This window comes from Sus scrofa, chromosome 6 (genome assembly GCF_054392235.1).
Source record: "Sus scrofa isolate SSC_HxYL_T2T_F1_AM1 chromosome 6, Sscrofa_HxYL_maternal_Yorkshire_Landrace_v2.0, whole genome shotgun sequence".
Classification (NCBI taxonomy): Eukaryota; Metazoa; Chordata; class Mammalia; order Artiodactyla; family Suidae; genus Sus; species Sus scrofa.
This window is the reverse complement of record NC_139388.1, coordinates 82,455,999-82,474,780: the sequence shown is the minus strand read 5'-3', so window position 1 is coordinate 82,474,780 and position 18,782 is coordinate 82,455,999. Positions and strand designations below refer to the sequence as shown.

Sequence of the window (18,782 nt, the reverse complement as noted above, 5' to 3'; positions counted from 1 at the left end):
ATCATAGCCCAAGGGTATAAACAACCTAAATGTCCATCAACTGATAAATGGATAAACAAAATGTGGTACATCCATACCACAGAATATTATTTACCAGCAGATACCACCCAAAGCAATCTACAGATTCAATGCAATCCCTATCAAAATCCTACGGTTTTCTGCAGATATAGAAAATCCATTCTAAAATTCATATGGAATCTCAAGAGACCCTGAAAAGCCAAAAGAATCTTGAAAAAGGAGTTCCTGCTGCGGCACAATGGGTTAAGAATCCTACTGCAACAGCACAGGTCACTGCAGAAGCGCAGGTTTGATCCCCAGCCCAGCACAGGGGGTTAAAGGATCCAGAGTTGCCACAGCTGCGGCTCAGATTCAATCTCTGGCCCAAGAATTTCCATATGCTATGGGTGCAGCCATAAAAAATAATCTTGAAAAAAGAACAAATGTGGAGACACAGTTCCTGATTTCAAAACTTACTACAAAGCTACAATTATCAAAACAGTATAGTACTGGCATAAAGACAGATATATAGATCAATAGAAGAGAGAGCCCAGAAATAAACCCTTGCATTTACAGTCAAATGGTTTTTTACAAGGGTGCCAAGACCATTCAGTGGGGAAAGGCCTATCTTTTCAACAAATGGTCCTAGGAAAATTGGATATCCACATGCAAAAAAAAAATGAAATTGAGCACTTATCTGATACTATATACAAAAATTAACTTGATGTGAATCAAAAACCTATAAGACTCTTAAAGAAGTATTTCCTGTTGGGGCACAGCGGAAACGAATCTGACTAGGAACCATGAGGTTGTGGGTTCGATCTCTGGCCTTGCTCAGTGGGTTAAGGATCTGGCACTGCCATGAGCTGTGGTGTAGGTCAAAGACACGGCTCAGATCTGGCGTTGCTGTGGCTGTGGCACAGGCCAGCAGCTGTAGCTCTGATTAGACCCCTGGCCTGGGAACCTCCATGTGGATGCAGCCCTAAAAGGACAAAAGACAAAAGGCAAAAAAAAAACTCTTAAAGAAAATACAGGGCAAAAGTATCAGAACACTGAATTTGCCAATGATCTCTTGCACATGAACTCACAGGAAAAATATAAACATCGGTCTCTGCCTCCAGGTCTGGCACAGAGCTCCTAGGTCCCTTAGAATTTCCTGGGTGACAGGCATGTCTTTTGCTCTAATGAGGCAACTCTTGATGGGCTCCTGGAAAGCTTCAGGGGGAGCACTGGTCACCATAAAGACCAAACCATGCTTGGAATTTTCACCCCCATCTCCCCATCCTCCAAGAAGAGGAGAGGGACTGGAAATTGAGTGAACGATTAATCATGCCCGTGTAATGAAGCTTCATAAAAATCCCCAAAGTACGGGGTTCTGAGAGCCTCCATGCTGGGAGGGAGGTTCACCCCAAATCCACAGAAAAGGAAGCTCCTGCACTTGGAACCCTTTGGGACCTTGTTAAATATATCTCTTCACCTGGCTGTTCATCCATATTTTTTAGCATCCTTGATAATAAACTGGTAATCTAGTAAGTAAACTGTTTTCCAGAGTTCTGTGAGCCACTCTAACAAATTATTGAACCCTGGGAGGAAGTCATGGGAACGTCTGATTCACAGCCAGTCAGTCAGAAGCACAACTAACTATCTGGACTTGTGACTGGCATCTGGAGTGGGAGTCTAACGGGTCTGAGCCCTTAACCCATGGGGACTGAGCCATCTCCAGTTAGTGTCGGAACTGAACTGAGTTATGGAACACCTAGCTGGCTTCAGAGAATAGCTTGGGGTAGAAAACCCATACATCTGATGTCAGAAGTACTGTGAGTATGAGAGGAGAGGAGAAAACAGGGAGTTTTTTCACAGCTCAGACACCAAAGGCATAGTCAACAAAAACAAAAATTTGACAAACTGGACTTGGTGAAAATTTTAAAATTCTAAGTATCAAAATATTGGGAATTTTCTTGTGGTGCCAGTGGGTTAAGGGTCCAGCATTTTCACTAAATCAGCTTGGGTCACTGCTCTGGCATGGGTTCCATCTCAGGCCTGAGAACTTCCACATGCCATGGGCACCCCACCCCCAAAGAGATAATATCAGCAGGGTAAAAAAGCATGCCACATACATGAAAGAAAATACTTGCAAATCATAGACCTATAAGGGATTACTAACAAGAATATATAGAGAATCCTAAAATGCAACAACAGAAGCAATTCAAAGGTGGACAAAGGACTTGAACAGACATTTCTCCAAAGAAGAGATATCAATGGCCGATAGGCATTTGAAGAAATGCTCAATATTGCTGATGATTAGAGAAATGGAAATCAAAGCTACAGCTAGATACTACCTTACACCGATCAGGATGGCCACTATAAATTAAAAAAAAAGAAAAGAAAACAAGTGTTGGTGAAAATATAAAGAAACTGGGACTCTTGTGCAGTATTGTTAGGAATGTTAAATGGTCTGGCCGCTGTGGAAAAGAGAATGACAGATTCTCAAAAAGTTCAAAATAGGGAGTTCCTATCGTGGCTTCCCAGCAGTTACTGAACCTGACTAGGATCCATAAGCAGGATGCGTGTTCGATCCCTGGCCTCGCTCAGTGTGTCAGGGATCTGGCATTGCCGTGAGCTGTGGTGTAGGTCGAAGACACAGCTTGGATTCCATGTTGCTGCAGCTGTGGTGTGGGCCGGCAGCTGTAGCTGTGATTTGACCCCTAGCCTGGGAACCTCCCTACGCTGCAGGCGCAGCCCTAAAAAGAAAAAGAAAAAAGTTCAAAATAGAACTGCCATATTATGTAACAAAACTACTTCTAGGTGTATATCCAAAAACTGAAAGCAGGGTCTCCAAGAGATAGCTGTATAACCATGTTCACCGCAGCATTATTCGCAATAGTTAAAATGCAGAAGCAACCCAACTGTCCATCAACAGGTGAATGTACAAATTACATTATGTACATTGCTCAATGTATAAATACATTATGGAATATTCAGCTTTAAAAAGGGAGGAAATTCTGGAGTTCCCTCGGGGCTCAGCAGGTTAAGGATCCAGCACTGTTACTGATGTAGCTCTGGTTACAGCTGTGGCACAGGTTTGATCCCTGGCCTGGGAATTTCCTCATGTTGCAGGTGCAGCCCCCCCACCCCACAAAAAGGAAGGAAATTCTGACATATACTACAACAAGAATAAACCCTGAAGACATAATGCAAAGTGAGATAAGCCAATCTCAAAAAGACAAATACTGTATGATTCCACTTATATGACGTACTTCAGAGCAGTCAAAATCACAGACAAAAAGTAAAATGGTGGTTGCCAGGGGCTGGGAGAGGGGAGGGAATGGAGAGCTACTGTTAACTGGGTACAGAATTTCAGTTTTAAAAGATGAGTTATGGAGATATGACTCATAATGACTGCAAAACAATATGAACATATTTAATATCACTTAACAGTACACTTAAAAAGGTAGTTAAGATGGTAAAATTTAAATTTTACGAAAAAATTTTTATTGATGTACAGTTGATTTACAACATTGTGTTAGTTTCAGGTGTACAGCAAAGTGATTCAGTTACACACACACATACATTTATTCTGTTTCAGACTCTTTTCCAGTACAGGCTATTAGGAGATATTCCTGTGCTATACAGTAGCTCCCTGTTAATCTACTTTATAGACAGTAATGTGTATATGTTAATCCCAAACTATCCCCCTCAACCAAGATGGCAAATTTTGCCGTATGTAATTTATTTATTTATTTGCCACACCCACAGCATATGGAAGTTCCTGGGTCAGGGACGGAATCCAAGATGCAACTGTGGCCTATGCCACAGCTGCAGCAACGTTGGTTCCTTAATCCACTGTGCCAGGCCAGGAATCAAACCCACATTTCAGTAGTGACCCAAGCCACTGCAGAGACAACTGGATCCTTAACCCACTGTGCCACAGCAGGAAGTCCATTGTTATATGTATTTTAAAACAATTTTTAAAAACGAGGGGAAAATACCCCCAAGACTATGAGAATTAAAAGAGATAATGTACCGTGCTTAGCAGTGTCCCGCACCTGGTGAGTGCGCAATAAACAGCAGTCACTACCATCATTCCCCATCAGAGAAAGTCAAGTCTCTCTCTTCTAGGACACTGCCTTGACAATTTCTGAGGCCCGAAGTGCAGACTTCCACCTATTAAAACACCTACATATTCTGTAAAATGGAACTTCAATGTCGCCACCTCCTTTTGACATTCCTCAAGAAGGTAAGCCCCTCAAGGGTGGGGTCAGTCCCCATTCGTCTGTGCACTCTCCAGGCTTTTTCACAAGGCCTGCTGTTAAACTGCTTGGGGAAGCACACAGTAAGGACAACTATTACAGATGCAAACTGGACTTCCACCCCCCACGACGGCCCTAATCAGAACAAACGTGTTAATTATTTTAACTTATGATTGCCATCCTACATTCGCATGCCTGTGGCCGGTATTTATCAAGTACAGGTAATGTACTAACTGCTCTACAGAGATTATCTCATTCTATCCTTACTTTTAACAACTACCATTTTATAGTTGAGGAAACTGAGGCACAGAGAAGTACTTATTAGTACATTTATTTATTTGTTTGTTTTTGTCTTTTTTGCCTTTTCTAGGGCCACACCTGCGGCATATGGAGTTCCCAGGCTAGGGGTCTAATTGGAGCTGTAGCTGCCAGTCTATGCCACAGCCACAGTAATGCAGGATCCGAGCTGCATCTGTGACCTACACCACAGCTCACGGCAATGCTGGATCATTAACCCACTGAGCGAGGCCAGGGATCAAACCCGCCACCTTATGGTTCCTCGTCGGATTCGTTAACCACTGAGCCACGACGGGAACTCCCTGGTACATTTATTTTTAATGCAAAAAATTAGTCAAAAGAAAAGGCATGTGAATGCTTCCACAGTCCACTGAGCAGAATACATTCTAGGGGCTGCTTACAAATGTCCATAGCTTGCATTTTCCCTTGTGCTTAACACATGTGGCTTGCAAGGACAGCCTTTTTCAGGAAAGTATCACAGCCTTGGGCAACCCCTCCCCTCAACCATGATTTCTCCTTCCCCTCTTTTATTTTTTTGACTGCACCCACAGCTTAGGGAAGTTCCTGGGCCAGGGATCGAATTCAAGCCACAGTCACTACGCCACAGCTGAGGCAAAGGCGGCAACGCCGGGTCATAACCTGCTGCACCATGGTGGGAACAACTCCTTGCCCTCTTTTAGGTTTCCTGGCCAAAAGATGGATTACGACCAAATATTCCTGGAGTTTCCATTGTGGAAATAAATCTAACTAGTATCCATGACGACGCGGGTTCAATCCCTGGCCTCTCTCAGTGGGTCAGGGATCCAGAGTTGCTGTGAGCTGTGGTGTAGGTCACAGAAGCGGCTTGGATCCTGCGTGGCTGTGGCTGTGGCGTAGGCCAGCAGTTGTAGCTCTGATTCATCCATCCCCTAGCCTGGGAACTTCCATATGCCAAGAATGTGGCCCTAAAAAGCCAAAAAAAAAAAAAAAAAAAAAAAAGACTAGATATTCCTTACTCTGGTCTTGCAGTGGGAATGGAATGTGGGGAAAAAAGGGGCATAGCCAACTTTACAGGTTTTCAAGTCGCATTAAGGATTCCCAAGGCCTCCAAATACATCCACAAACTACTGGAATGAGATTTTCCTCGAAGCTTCCTCCAGAAAATCTGCAAATATGGGGCCCTGGCCTCTGCCACACAGACATTAAATTGGCCATTAGGTCACAGCCTGCCAGCACCGGTTTTCTACATTCAGGACTCTGAGGGCAATGACAATGCTTCCATGACCCACTCTTGTGGGGCATAGAAATTCTCAAGGTGCAGGGAAGGACCTCCAAAATTCTCATAACTCAGTGATTTTCTCATCTCCTAAAATCTTATTTTCCCTGGGAAACAGAAAATAGATAGAACCTCCAATCCAGTCCAGACAAACACAAGGTGAGGGCACCCGCTCTGTCTCAGCATTGTCACTGCTGTGGCTCGGGTGTGATCCCTGGCCTGGGAACTTCCACATGCCACAAGCGTGAGCCAAAAAAAATGAGAAAAGAGCATGTGTCTTATTCATGCAGGTACACACAAAACTAACTACTCAGTATGTACAAGGAAAATAAATGGCACAGCCCTTGAACTGGGTGGGAAAGAAAACCAGAGCAATGGATATATCTGATAAAACTTAAAAATAAATTCACAAAATTAGCAAAAACCATTAATGATGCATTCACATAAAACTAACAGAACATGCTCTTCATAAAATATAATGTTCTTCACTCCTTTTAAATTTCCTGCAACAAGGCTTTGGCACCACCACTTAAACCAACATCACCTTCTACTTGTTTAAATAAAAAAGTGCTCTCTGGTTTATGTTTCTTTGTTGACAACCCCCAAACATTTCTAACACTGCTTTATTTTTAAGATTATTGAGGAGTTCCCATCACAGCTCAGTGGTCACAGACCCAACTAGTATCCATGAGGAAGCAGGTTCGATCCCTGGTCTCACTCAGAGGGTTAAGGATTTGGTGTTGCCATGAGCTGTGGTGTAGGTCGAAGATGTGGCTCAGATCTGGTGTTGTTGCTGTGGCTTAGGCCAGTGACTGCAGCTCCAGTTTGACCCCTAGCCTGGGAACTTCTATATGCTGTGGCTCTAAAAAAACAAACAAACAAAAAGATTATTGAAAATAATTTAAAAGCTGAGATGAAATAAAAAGTTGGTAAAAGTTCCAAGAGTAAAGGACATATGATCAAATTCACATGAAATCTGCCTTACTTGGACTTTTCAAACTTAAATGCTAATTCACTCAGTTAGTAGCAAACATGGGCAGAGAATAGAGTCTATGAGAGTCTCAGCAATACCTGTCATTCATTTAACAGTAATTATTAATGCCTCCTCTATGCTGGAGGCTGGAGGTCAACAGTAAACAAAACAGCCTCTGGTTCTCAAGATTATATTCTACGGAGGAAGGACAAAGGAAGTAAATAAATTGCAGGGGAGTTCCCTGGTGGTCTACTGGTTAGGACCTGGCACTTTTACAGCTGTGCCCTGGATTCAATCCCTGGTCTAGGAACTGAGATTCCACATCAAGCCACTGCACATCATGGGATGGAAGGGAGGGAGGGAGAAGGAGAGAGAGAGGAAGGAAGGGAGGGAGGGAGGAAGAGAGGAAGGAAAGAAAAAAAGAAAGGGAGAAAGAGAGAGAAAGAAACTACAAATTCCAAGTGATGATAGGAACTATTAAGAAAAACTAGTGATGGGATAGGGAATAAACAGGACAACTAAAAACTTTTTTTTTTTTTTTTGTCTTTTTAGGGCCACATCTGCAGCATATGGAGGTTCCCAGGCTAGGGGTCCAATTGGAGCTGTCGCCGCTGGCCTACACCACAGCCACAGCAACGCAGGATCTGAGCCATGTCTGCAACCTATACCACAGATCACAACAATGCCAGATCCTTAACCCATTGCAGGGATCGAACCTGCTTCCTTGTGGGTACTGGTAAGATTCGTTGCTGCTGAGCCACGACGGGAACTCCAAGACACCTCAAAACTTCTTACATGCCAAGAGTTATTTTCGAAAAAAGACACTAAACTCAAACCTTATGGAATGAACTAAGCAATGCAAAAGGGAGGCAGTGGCGGGAATGAAAATAGAGGCCAAAGAGAAGGGTAAAAAAATGGAGAAGGAAAAGAAAAGAATAAGAACTGAAAGAAGAGAGAGATGTATAATGAACACCAGCCTACTGTGCCCACTACAGGGAGACAAGTGTTTTGTTTTGTTGATTCAAGGGCTCAATCCATCAAGTCAAACCACATTAGAACCTACCTACCCCAATATCACACACAAATAAAGGGATATTTTAAAACCATAATTGAGGGGGAATAAAAACAGCTCTTCTTAATGATAACAAAGGGAGGAGGAGCGGTATTTACAGATAAATGCAGCTCTTCCTACGAACAAAAGCACATGAAAACTTTCTATTAAGACATTACTCAAGCTTCAGAGTAAGAGATTCTTGAAGAATAGTTTAAAGAACTACTGCCTAAAGTACATACTTGTGAGACCTCTTTAACTCAGCTGTACAGTATCTAGGCTAAAGCAGAACAATTAAAATAGTCATTTTTCAGCAAACCAAGGGGAAAAGAATGAAAACACTAAGAATAAGGCAACGAAACAGAAAAGTGCTCACAAAGGGAGCTAGGCATTCACCTTGACCTCCCTTCAGTCTCCCTCAGGCCAGAGGATATGAGACTGTCGACCTGCAGCTGGAGGCCCATGGTGGCTCTTCCTCCCTGACTGCATCTTCTACAAAACCTCCACCTGCCTCATGGCAGGCTGCCATTGCCGGAGTCCCCATCTCCATCCTGAAGTACCAGAAAAGCGAGCTGCCAGAGAGGTTTAAGGAGGTGTAGAAGCTCGCTGACCATAGGAATAAAAACTGACACACTCACTAAAGAGCATTCAAATACCTCTCAAATACCTCTTAGATGGAAACCTCCCCAAACTACCCTTACACACTTCATTCTCATACACTTTCTCTAAGCCCACTGCGTAAGGGTCAAACCCTCAAAACCTGAACTCAGCTTCTCCCTCTTCTCAACTTCATTATCACTGTCAAACAAATGCAACCACGTAAGCAGAAAAGCGACCAAAATTATGAGCTTTTTCCTCACTACAGTCTTGCTCCTCCCACCTGGCATGATTAGGTGTAATTTAGTGTAAATGAGGTACACGCACACCCCTCCTGCTTTACTTCCAAATTCTGATCAATGACCTCACCCCTTAACTAAGTTCTAACCTCGGAGTCATCTTTAAAGAGATGAAATGAGGCAAAGCTAACCAGTTGGAGAGATCAAGAAAACAGCATTTACGGAGTTCCTAGGACGTACTTGGCCTGCGCTGGCCTAGGAGGTGGGTATTACTACCGCCCTTGTATAAAGGGGGGGAAAATGTCTGAAGTTTCTCAAACATACCCATTCCCTTCCGGTCTAACAGCTCAGACAGCACCTCCCATTCACAGTGCTGTTAGCCTCCTTGTTTGTAAACACTGCCAGAACAATCACACCGAAATTCCATTGACATCACATCAGTTCCCTGTTGAGGGCAGTGAAAGGCCTCCTGCGTCTCTATTTGCCCAGACCTCAATACATATTTATTGCTTAAAACCATCTCATGATTCCCCACCAGCCTGGACTTAATGAGCTCTGGGAGCAGAAAGAGTTGTTGAATATGCAGCCCGCCTGTGAAAAAGCCAAAGAAAGACAACTCTAAAGCTTTCAAGATAAAGTAGAATCTCTCTGAGATATTTCACAATTGTGACTCCACCCAAACCAGTCTTCTTTAGGGAGTAGGGGGCACTGAAATTAGAATGTCTGGATTCTAACCCCAGCTCCTCCACTTCTAGCCACTTAACCTCTCCAAGCTTCAATTTCCTCCTCCATACAGGTTCAATCAGCCTATGCTCAGGTTCTTCCACCCTCCCTGACCATCCAAGTCATTACCCAAAGCCCAGACGAAGGCCCATTTACCTCACAAACTCTTACTGGATGACCTCAAACCACAACACCACTTACCTGATTTATAATAATAGCTCTACAGCAAAAACAGTCTGAATCATTCATTTTGATTTTTATCTATACTTCTGGATCAGCATCTTCATTTAATTATTCGACCTGTATACACCCCCCCAGCGATGCCCCACTCACGAATGACAGTGACACTACTCACCGCCTCAAGTGATCATCAGTGGCACAATATTAATAAATTATCACTACCACCATTTACTGAATACATATAAGTGCCAGGCATGGTATATTTTGTATATATTTCTGTCCTTCACTCTTCACAGGCCAGCGACCTATACTGCAACTGCAGGATCCTTTAACCCACTGCACTGGGCCAGGGATCAAGCTGGCCCTCCGCAGTGACCCAAGATGCTAGAGTCAGATTCCTAACTCACTGTGCCACAGCAGGAACTCCAAGATGGTAATATTATTATTGCCAATTTATAAATGAAAAAAACAGGCTCAGAGAGGTTAAATAATTTGTCCCAAATCACACAGCTGGTAAAGAGGATGAAGAGGTAGCTGTGATAAATTACTTTATTTATTGACTCATTCTCAACAATTTTCATCAAGCACTCTTGCGGTGGGGGGTGGGGGGCTGGGGATACAGCAGTGAATAAACCAGCAAACATCCCTGCTCTCAAGGACCTTACCATTTTATTTCTTTTCCAATACCTTCTTCATTCAAGGGCACAGTCCTAAATTCTCTTAAATACCCCCCCCTTTTTGTCTTTTTAGACCCACACCTGTAGCATATGGAAGTTCTCAGGCTAGGGGTCCAATTGGAGCTGTAGCTGCGAGCCTACACCACAGCCACAGCAACGCAGGAACCGAGCAGCCTCTGTGACCTACATCACAGCTCAGGCAATGCCGAATCCTTAACCCACTGAGCAAGGCCAGGGATCGAACAGGGGTCCTCATAAATACTAGTCAGGTTCGTTAACCACTGAGCCACGACAGGAACTCCAAATTCTCTTAAATACTCTTAGGATTTCCATACAAGAATATCAAATTTAAATAATAAAAATCAGTATCTAAGAAAGAGCATGGAATTTGAAGCCAGGAAGCCTGGGTTAAATTCCCAACTTTGCCATTGATTAGTCCCTGGGCAAAGCCCTTCAGCTGACTCTCACTTTCACGACCTGTATAATGAGTTAAGCTGCACACCCAGCACAGTCTGGCACTTAGCAAATGAGTTTCTTTCCTTCTTTCCTCCTGCCCTCCATGCAATGACTTCATAATTTGTGTCGTCACTGAGCACGTGTTAAAAGGCTACCCGAGTCATACTAAGGACTGGAAAGTGACCAATCTCTTACTTTCAAGGTAATTCTCATTTCAGATCACCGTCACTAAGTCTCCGATTTCAGGCCCCAAACTACTCTGATGCCAATAAATCAGGTTATAAATCGGAAATGACAGCAACTCACGTTAGGGCTTGGCAGTATCTCTAAAATGCTTCCGACTTTTGATTCAGTTGGGCCGGAATGTGGCCTCCTGACCAGGCTGCACGCCCGGTGCGAGAGATGTGACACCAGGGAGGAGAATTTCCAGCCACTGGCTCAAGGTTGTGTCCCACATACCGTCTTAACTCGCAGAGCTCCGCAATTCTCCTGCCACCTGCCAATCTGACCCCCACTCCCTCGGGACTGCAACCCCAACCCTCCCGCTTCGGGCGGCGGCCCAGGCTCCTCGGGCTCGCGTCCCCCGCCGCCCGAGTGACCTCCCGCCCGGGCTTGGGCAGCTCGCCCTGACCTGAGGGGCTAGAATAGGCCGGACGGCCTGACCTCTCTTGGGGTTTCCCCTCCACCCTCCGGGTCAGCGGAGCCTTTGGCCGGCTGCTTGGCTACCGGAGACGAGGAACCCCTTACCTATCTTCACGACCGCATCCGCCAAGCACCGGTCCCACTTCCTGCCGAGCTCTGAATCCGACATGTTCCCCACCCGCAGCTCCAGCTTTCCGGACGGTCGGGCCCCGCGCTCAGACCCAAGGCAAATCTCGCGAGAGCCGGCCGCCGTTTCCAGGCCCGGAAGGCGGATGCCGGCGGGCCAGATATCGCGAGATGCTCTGACTGCTTCCGTACTTTCCGGCTTTTTTTTCAGTTGGTAGTCAAGGTGACGGGTTGCTGGGAGGCCTGAGGTGACCCTGACCTTGGGGCCGCGCCTACCTAAGGGTTGCGAAGCAGGTTGCCTAGGCGACATCCAGACCCTTGTCTGGAAGGCCCTTCCAACACACCAGCTCCCATTGTTGGCCTTGGACGTTCCCAGGGCAAGTGAGGGCACAGCGTTGGATTCATTCATTTACTTACTCATCTTGACTTTTTCTACGCCGTCATTTACTCACTTATTGCAGTGGAACTCCCGCCTTCCCCACTAACACAGGTATTGCTCTGGCAAATGTCATCTATTGCCAAATCACATGGACGCGTTTTGACCTCTGTACAGCCTTGGACACAGCTGTTCTTGCGTGCTTCATCCTGGCTTGTCTTCGACTTCTCTTTATTCTTTTGACCCCCCAGAATACCAGTCTTTGCTAATTCTCCTCTGACTTCTCGCCTTTTTAGAGGTCCTTCCAGGGCTGCTTTTTCTCTGCCAGCTGATGAGTGTGTCAGTTCTCTGGGTTCCATCAATCCTCTATAATTACTCTCCCTGAGTAACTGCAAACATTGTCAAATTCTATTTCCAGATCACGCATCTACCTAAATCTTCCTATTCATAATGCAGCCTGTTTGCTAGTATCTTTGACTGTAGTTTTCTCTTCCCGTTTGCATTCTCCCGCATATCAACAAATGCAAATTTGACCATATTACGCCTCTGATTTGAAGCTGTCAGTGACTCCCATTCATCTACTGGTTATATCCAAGCTTCAGTGAGTTCATTCTAGGAAGCCTGTACTAATAGAACATAGAGCCTCTCCTTCATCCACTAATAGAGCTGGGAGCTCACCTCCATCTTCTTACTGTCAGAGGTGCTCAACTACCCCATAGGATTTTCTATGTTGTATTGAGACATCTTTTTATGGATATTTGTATCTGCCTGTAAAACGAGGAGGTCACTAAAGGCCTGAGCTGCCCCTTCTTCATCTGCACATACCCAGTTCAGAGCACAGTGCCTTGGACAGTAGGATCTTCTGTGAAATATTTGTTAAACTGAATTGAATTCATTTACTTACTCATTTATTCCTGACATCTTAAACAGCAGAGCTGCTATACTAATCCTTGCTGTGTTAGAGCCTCTTCTTTCAGGAAGACTTTGTCCCTTACCCCACCCCCCTTCATCCAACTCCTAGCTGAGCTATAAATCAGATTGTATTGCAGTTGTTTGTGTGTCTCTTGGATGTGACTGTGATCTCCTTGAGAATGGAGGCTATGTCATTTCTATATCCCTGATGACTAGCATAGAGCCTAGTATATATTGGACTCTCAATTCAATAACAGCTTTTTTTTTTTTTTTTTTTTTTTTTGGCTACGCCCACAGCATAAGGAAATTCCCAGGCCAGGGATCAAACCTGAGCCACAGCAGTGACAATGCCAGATCCTTAACCACTAGGCCACCAGGGAACTCCTCAATAACTGCCTTTTTTCTTTTCCTTTTTAGGGCTGCACCATTGGCACATGGAAGTTCCCAGGCTAGGGCTCGAATCAGAGCCCTACACTACAGACAGCCACAGCAATGTAGCATCTGAGCTGCATCTGAGACCTCACCAAAGCTCAGGGCAATCCCAAATCCCCCACCCACTAAGCAAGTCCAGGGATCGAACCCTCATCCTCATGAATGCTAGTCGTATTTGTTTCTGCTGCACCACAATGGAAACTCCCGATAACTGCTTTTTGAATGGATGTAAGAATGAATAGATAAATGATTAACCAACCGATTAATTGAATTAGAGGGGAAAAGGCTCTTTTCTGGAAGAAGTTTATAGTGTAGTATTTGTGTTGAAAAAGAGAAGGGAAATTAACTTCACTAAATATCTGTGGTGTGTCACAAATACCACCAGGCATCTCATATAATTTTATCCTCATAGCAGGTTGAGATTAGTATCTTCATTTTCAGAGTTGGAAACTAAGTCTCACACACGTTAAGTCATATGGAAGATGCACAAGGCTTTGCATTGTATAGATTCAGAAACTGACAGAGGCATTTTTATTGGATTCAAGAGAGTTGTAAACTTTTATAGAAGGCAGAGAGTACATTATGAAAGCAATCAGAGGCAGATGGTATAGCATGCATTCTGGAGCCAGGCTGTCTGGGTTCAGATCCCAGCTTTTTCACAGTTTGTATCTATTATTCTCTCTTTCCATGGTTCCTTTCCCAATACAATGCTTTGTTCATTGCTGTATTCCGCAGCCGTAGAACATTATCTGACACATAGTGTTTGATAAATATATCTTGGCTGAATGAGTAAAATAAATGAAAACTCTGAAGTTTGTATAGTTCTTGAAGAACAAAGACCAATACAAGCAAGAAAAAAATTTTTTTTGGCCATGCCCTCAGCATGTGGAAGTTCCTGGGCCAGGGATCAAACCTGTGCCATAGCAATAACCTGGGCAACTGCAGTGACAATGCCAGATCCTTAACCTACTGTGCCACAAGGGAACTCCAAGAAAAATATTTTCTTGAAGAATATTTTTTTAAAAAACAAAAAATAAATAAACAGGTAAATAAATAGGAGTTCCCGTCATGGCTCAGTGATTAACGAATCCGACTAGGAATCATGAGGTTGCGGGTTCCATCCCTGCCCTTGCTTAGTGGGTTAAGGATCTGGCATTGCCGTGAGCTGTGGTGTAGGTCACAGATGCGGCTCGGATCCTGAGTTGCTGTGGCTCTGGCATAGGCTGACAGCTACAGCTCCAATTGGACCCCCAGCCTGGAAACCTCCATATGCCGCGGGAGTGGCCCCGGAAAAGGTAAAAAGACCAACAAATAAATAAATAAATAAATAACAGCAATACAAAAAAAAAAAAAAAAAAACCTAACAAAACCAGCAGTGTACTCTTTGTAAACTTAGTTACATTCAAAATCATTAAAAATAGATTTCTCAGTGTTGGAGAATGAAGTTACAAACTCCTTGAGTATGAACTCACGGTATATAATGTAATAGAGATAGACATTATAGTGTGTGTGTGTGTGTGTGTGTGTGTGTGTCCCAATCCTATCTATTGAGAGGGCCTAGAAACAATGACACACTAGTAGCAATTAGAGCCTAGATCTTGTCGTCTTCTTTTTCTTTTTCTTTTTAGCGCTGCACCCGAGGCATATGGAGGTTCCCAGGCAAGGGGTCTAATTGGAGCTGCAGCAGCCGGCCTACATCTCAGCCACAGCAATGCAGGATCCAAGCCATGTCTCCGACCTACACCACTGCTCATGACAATGCCAGATTCTTAACCCACTGAGAGAGGCCATGGATTGAACCTGCAAACTCATGGTTCCTAGTTGGATTCCTTTCCACTGCACCACAACAGGAACTCCGATCTTGTTTTCTAAATACCATTCTTTTCTAAAAGGACTCAGGGCTCCCTAGAAAAAAGACCAAGACTTGGGGGCTCGAGCAGGGAAAATTCAAGATGATCCTGGAATATCCTCATCTTCTTCTTTTTCTTTGCTGTACCCATGGCACGTAGAAGTTCCCTGGGCAGACGTCAAAGCCTCTGCACAATGGTGACTGGAGCCACAACAATGACAGACCCAAATCCTTAACCTGCTGAGCCATCCCTGGAATATCTTCTTATATCACAAAGAAAGGGAGTTCCCTTTGTGGCTCAGCAGGTTAGGAACACAACTGGTATCCATGAGGGTACAGGTCTGATCCCTGGCCTCACTCAGTGGGTTAAGGATCCAGCGTTGCCACAAGCTCTGGCGTTGGTCACAGATGCGGCTGGGTTCTGGGCTTTGGCTGTGGTGTAGGCCAGCAACTGCAGCTCCAATTCGACCCCTAGCCTGGGAACTTACATATGTCGCAGGTATGGCCCTAAAAAGAAAAAAAAAAAAGAGGTCTTCAAAGGATGATAATGTCACATCAAAATGTTTCACTAACTACAAACTGTCTAAAGAATTGCTTGTTTCTCTTTTTTTATTTTTTAAATTTTTTCCGCTGTACAGCATGGGGACCAGAATTGCTTGTTTCTTAATTGGAACCTTTGCCTGAGTTGTTATTATCATCATTACGACTTCTCCCAATTCTATGGAGCAAATTTCACAAAGAACGTTGCATTTCCAGTGAGTAAAGACAGAGTTGTAATAAAGCAATTTCACGGTAAGAGAGCCAGCATCTTTTTACACTGGATGGAAGAAAAATGAAAAAACAAAAACTCAAAGAGAATGGATTTTAGCCTCAACTAGTTAATCAGCTAAACATAAGCTCTTTGTTTAGTTTACTAGGTTGTAAATCCAGCTTCATTAACAGCACAGATTAGAGTATTTTATAGCACAGCACCTGCATAAATAAAGCTCTTTTAGATTCCAGTAATTTTTTTCAGTTTCCCTTCAATTAAAAACTAATTCTTAAGTGGAGATTCACATTTTTTGTTTCCTATCTTCTTTCACTATGGGGGTCTTACATTGTTTTGGCCCTTCAGTAATGTGTGCCGAATCAAACAGCTACTTAAGAAGCTTCCTTGTTTGGTTCCAAAGCCCCGGTGGCTGTCCAATTGTTATTTTTTTGTGGGGGTTTTTGATTTTTTTTTCTTTTTTGCCACACAAGCAGTATGTGGGAATTCCTGGGCCAGGGATCAAACCTATGCCACACAGGAGCAACAAGAGTCACTGTGGTGCGAACATAGGAGCCTCAACCCGACATGCAATCAGAGAATTATCTGTTTTTTATTCTTTGTGTGTGTGTGTGTGTGTGTGTGTGTGTGTGTGTGTGTGTGTGTGTGTGTGTGTGTGTAGGGGGCAGAATTATAACAAACATACAGGAAAAGTGCTAAAAACGTAAATGCAAAATAACAAATTATTAAAAAACAAACACTACTAGCACCTCAGAAGCCCACTCCCTGGTGTGTCCTTTGCCAGATCATATACCTTGCCTTCTGCCAACATAACCACTATTCTGGTTTTATGTTATTCAAATCCTTGCTTTTCTTTCAGTGTTGTTGCCTGATTATGCATCATTAAACAATGGGGTTTAATTTTATCTGGTTTTGAATGGGATTGTACAATCTGTAGCCTAAATTATTTGACATATTTTGCTTATTATAATGCTTCACGATTCATCCACGTTTCTGTGTGTATAGTCCATTCTTGATTCTTTTTTTTTTTTTTTTGTCTTTTTCTAGAGCTGTACCTGAGGCATATGGATGTTCCCCAGGCTAGGGGTCCAATCGGAGCTGTAGCCGCCGGCCTACTCCACAGCCACAGCAACGCAGGATCCAAGCCATGTCTGCGACCTACAGCCGGAGCCTTAACCCACTGAGCTAGGCCAGGGATCAAACCCTCAACCTCATGGTTCCTAGTCAGATTTGTTAACCACTGAGCCACCACAGGAACTCCATTCTTGATTCTTTACTCTATAGTATTCCATTGTATTCTCTCCCTAATTTGTATTTGTTTTTTATTGAGGTATCATTGATTTACAATGATTCAGGTGTATAGCAAAAGTGATTCAGTGTGTGTATATATATATATATATATATATATATATATACACACACACACACACACACACACACACACACACACACGTTCTTTTTCAGATACTTTTCCATTATAGGTTATTACAAGATACCGAATATAGTTCCCTATGCTATACAGTAGATCCTTGTTAATCTGTTTTATATGTAGTAATGTGTAACTGTTAATCCCAAATTCCTAATGTATCCCTCCTTCCACTTCAAACTTTGGTAAACATGAGTTTGTTTTCTATACCTGTGAGTCTATTTCTGCTTTGTAAATAAGTTCATTTGTATCTTTTTTAATTTTTAAATTTTTTTTTCTGTCTTTTTGGGGCTGCACCCACGGCATGTGGAGGTTCCCAGACTAGGGGTCCACACCAACGTTGCATCCTTAACCCACTGAGTAAGGCCAGGAATTGAACCCGAGTCCTCGTGGATACTAGTTGGATTTGTTAACTTCTGAGCCACGACAGGAACTCCTCTTTCTTAATTTTTTAATTTTTAGTTTTGTTCTTTTTATGGCCGCATCTGGGGCACATGGAAATTCCCAGACCAGGGGTCGAATCAGAGCTGCAGCTGAGGCCTAGGCCACAGCCACAGCAGCACCAGATCTGAGCCTCTTCTGTGACCTACACCACAGCCTGTAGCAATACCAGATCGAGGCCAGGGATAGAACCCACATCGTCACAGAGGCAAGGTTGGGTCCTTAAGCCACTGAGCCACAATAGGAACTCCTGTATCATTGTTTTTAGATTCCACATAGAAGTGATAGCATATAATATTTGTCTTTGTCTGACTTACTTCACTTTGTATGATAATCTCTAGGTCCATCCATGTTGCTGCCAGTGGCATTATTTCATTCTTTTTATGGCTGAGTAATATTCCAGCGTGTGTGTGTGTGTGTGTGTGTGTGTGTGTGTGTGTGTGTGTGTATCACATCTTTTCTTTTTTTTTTTTTTCTTCTCTTTTTTTACCTGTGACTGTAGAGGTTCCCATGCCAGGGATCGAACCTGAGCCACAGGAGAAACCTAGCTCCTGTAGCGACAATGCCAGATCCTTAACCCGCTGTGCCACAAATGAACTCCCCTTTTTGCTTTTTTTTTTTTTTTTTTTTTTTAAGGGCTGCACCTGCGGCATATGGAAGTTCCCTGGATAGGGATCGAATTGGAACTACAGCTTCAGGCCCACACCACAGCCACAGCAACACAGAATCCGAGCTGTTTCTGCAATCTACACCACAGCTCAGAGCAACATCAGATCCTTAACCCACTGAGTGAAGCCAGGGATCGAACCTGTGTCCTCATGGATCCCAGTCTGGTTCATTAACAACTGGGCCATGAAGGGAACTCCCCCCTTTTTTCTTTATTCCTAAAAAAAAAAAAAAAAACAACAAAAATAAAAACAAAAGAAAACCTCTTCTTTATTCATTCATCTGTCAATGAACATTTTTGTTCCTTCCATGTCTTGGCTCATAATTTGTTTATATATTCTACTCTCCATGGGTGCTTGGGTTATTTCCAATTCGGTGCTATTAGCAGTAAGGCTCCTCCTTCTCATACACGTATCCTGGTGCACACTGGCATACATTTTATATGATATAT

General features: G+C 43.5%; 1 protein-coding gene across 1 annotated transcript in view; it reads right to left on the bottom strand.

Moving 5' to 3' along the window:
- The window catches only part of MICOS10 (mitochondrial contact site and cristae organizing system subunit 10), a 34,336-nt gene extending 22,804 nt beyond the window's left edge, over nucleotides 1-11,532 (bottom strand). Inside the window, exon 1 of the mRNA XM_005656034.3 lies at nucleotides 11,443-11,532. Within this exon, the coding sequence (XP_005656091.2) occupies nucleotides 11,443-11,506 (64 nt within the window). The 5' untranslated portion in view covers nucleotides 11,507-11,532. The remainder of the gene's footprint in view (nucleotides 1-11,442) is intronic.
- Between the last annotated feature and the right edge of the window lie 7,250 nt (nucleotides 11,533-18,782).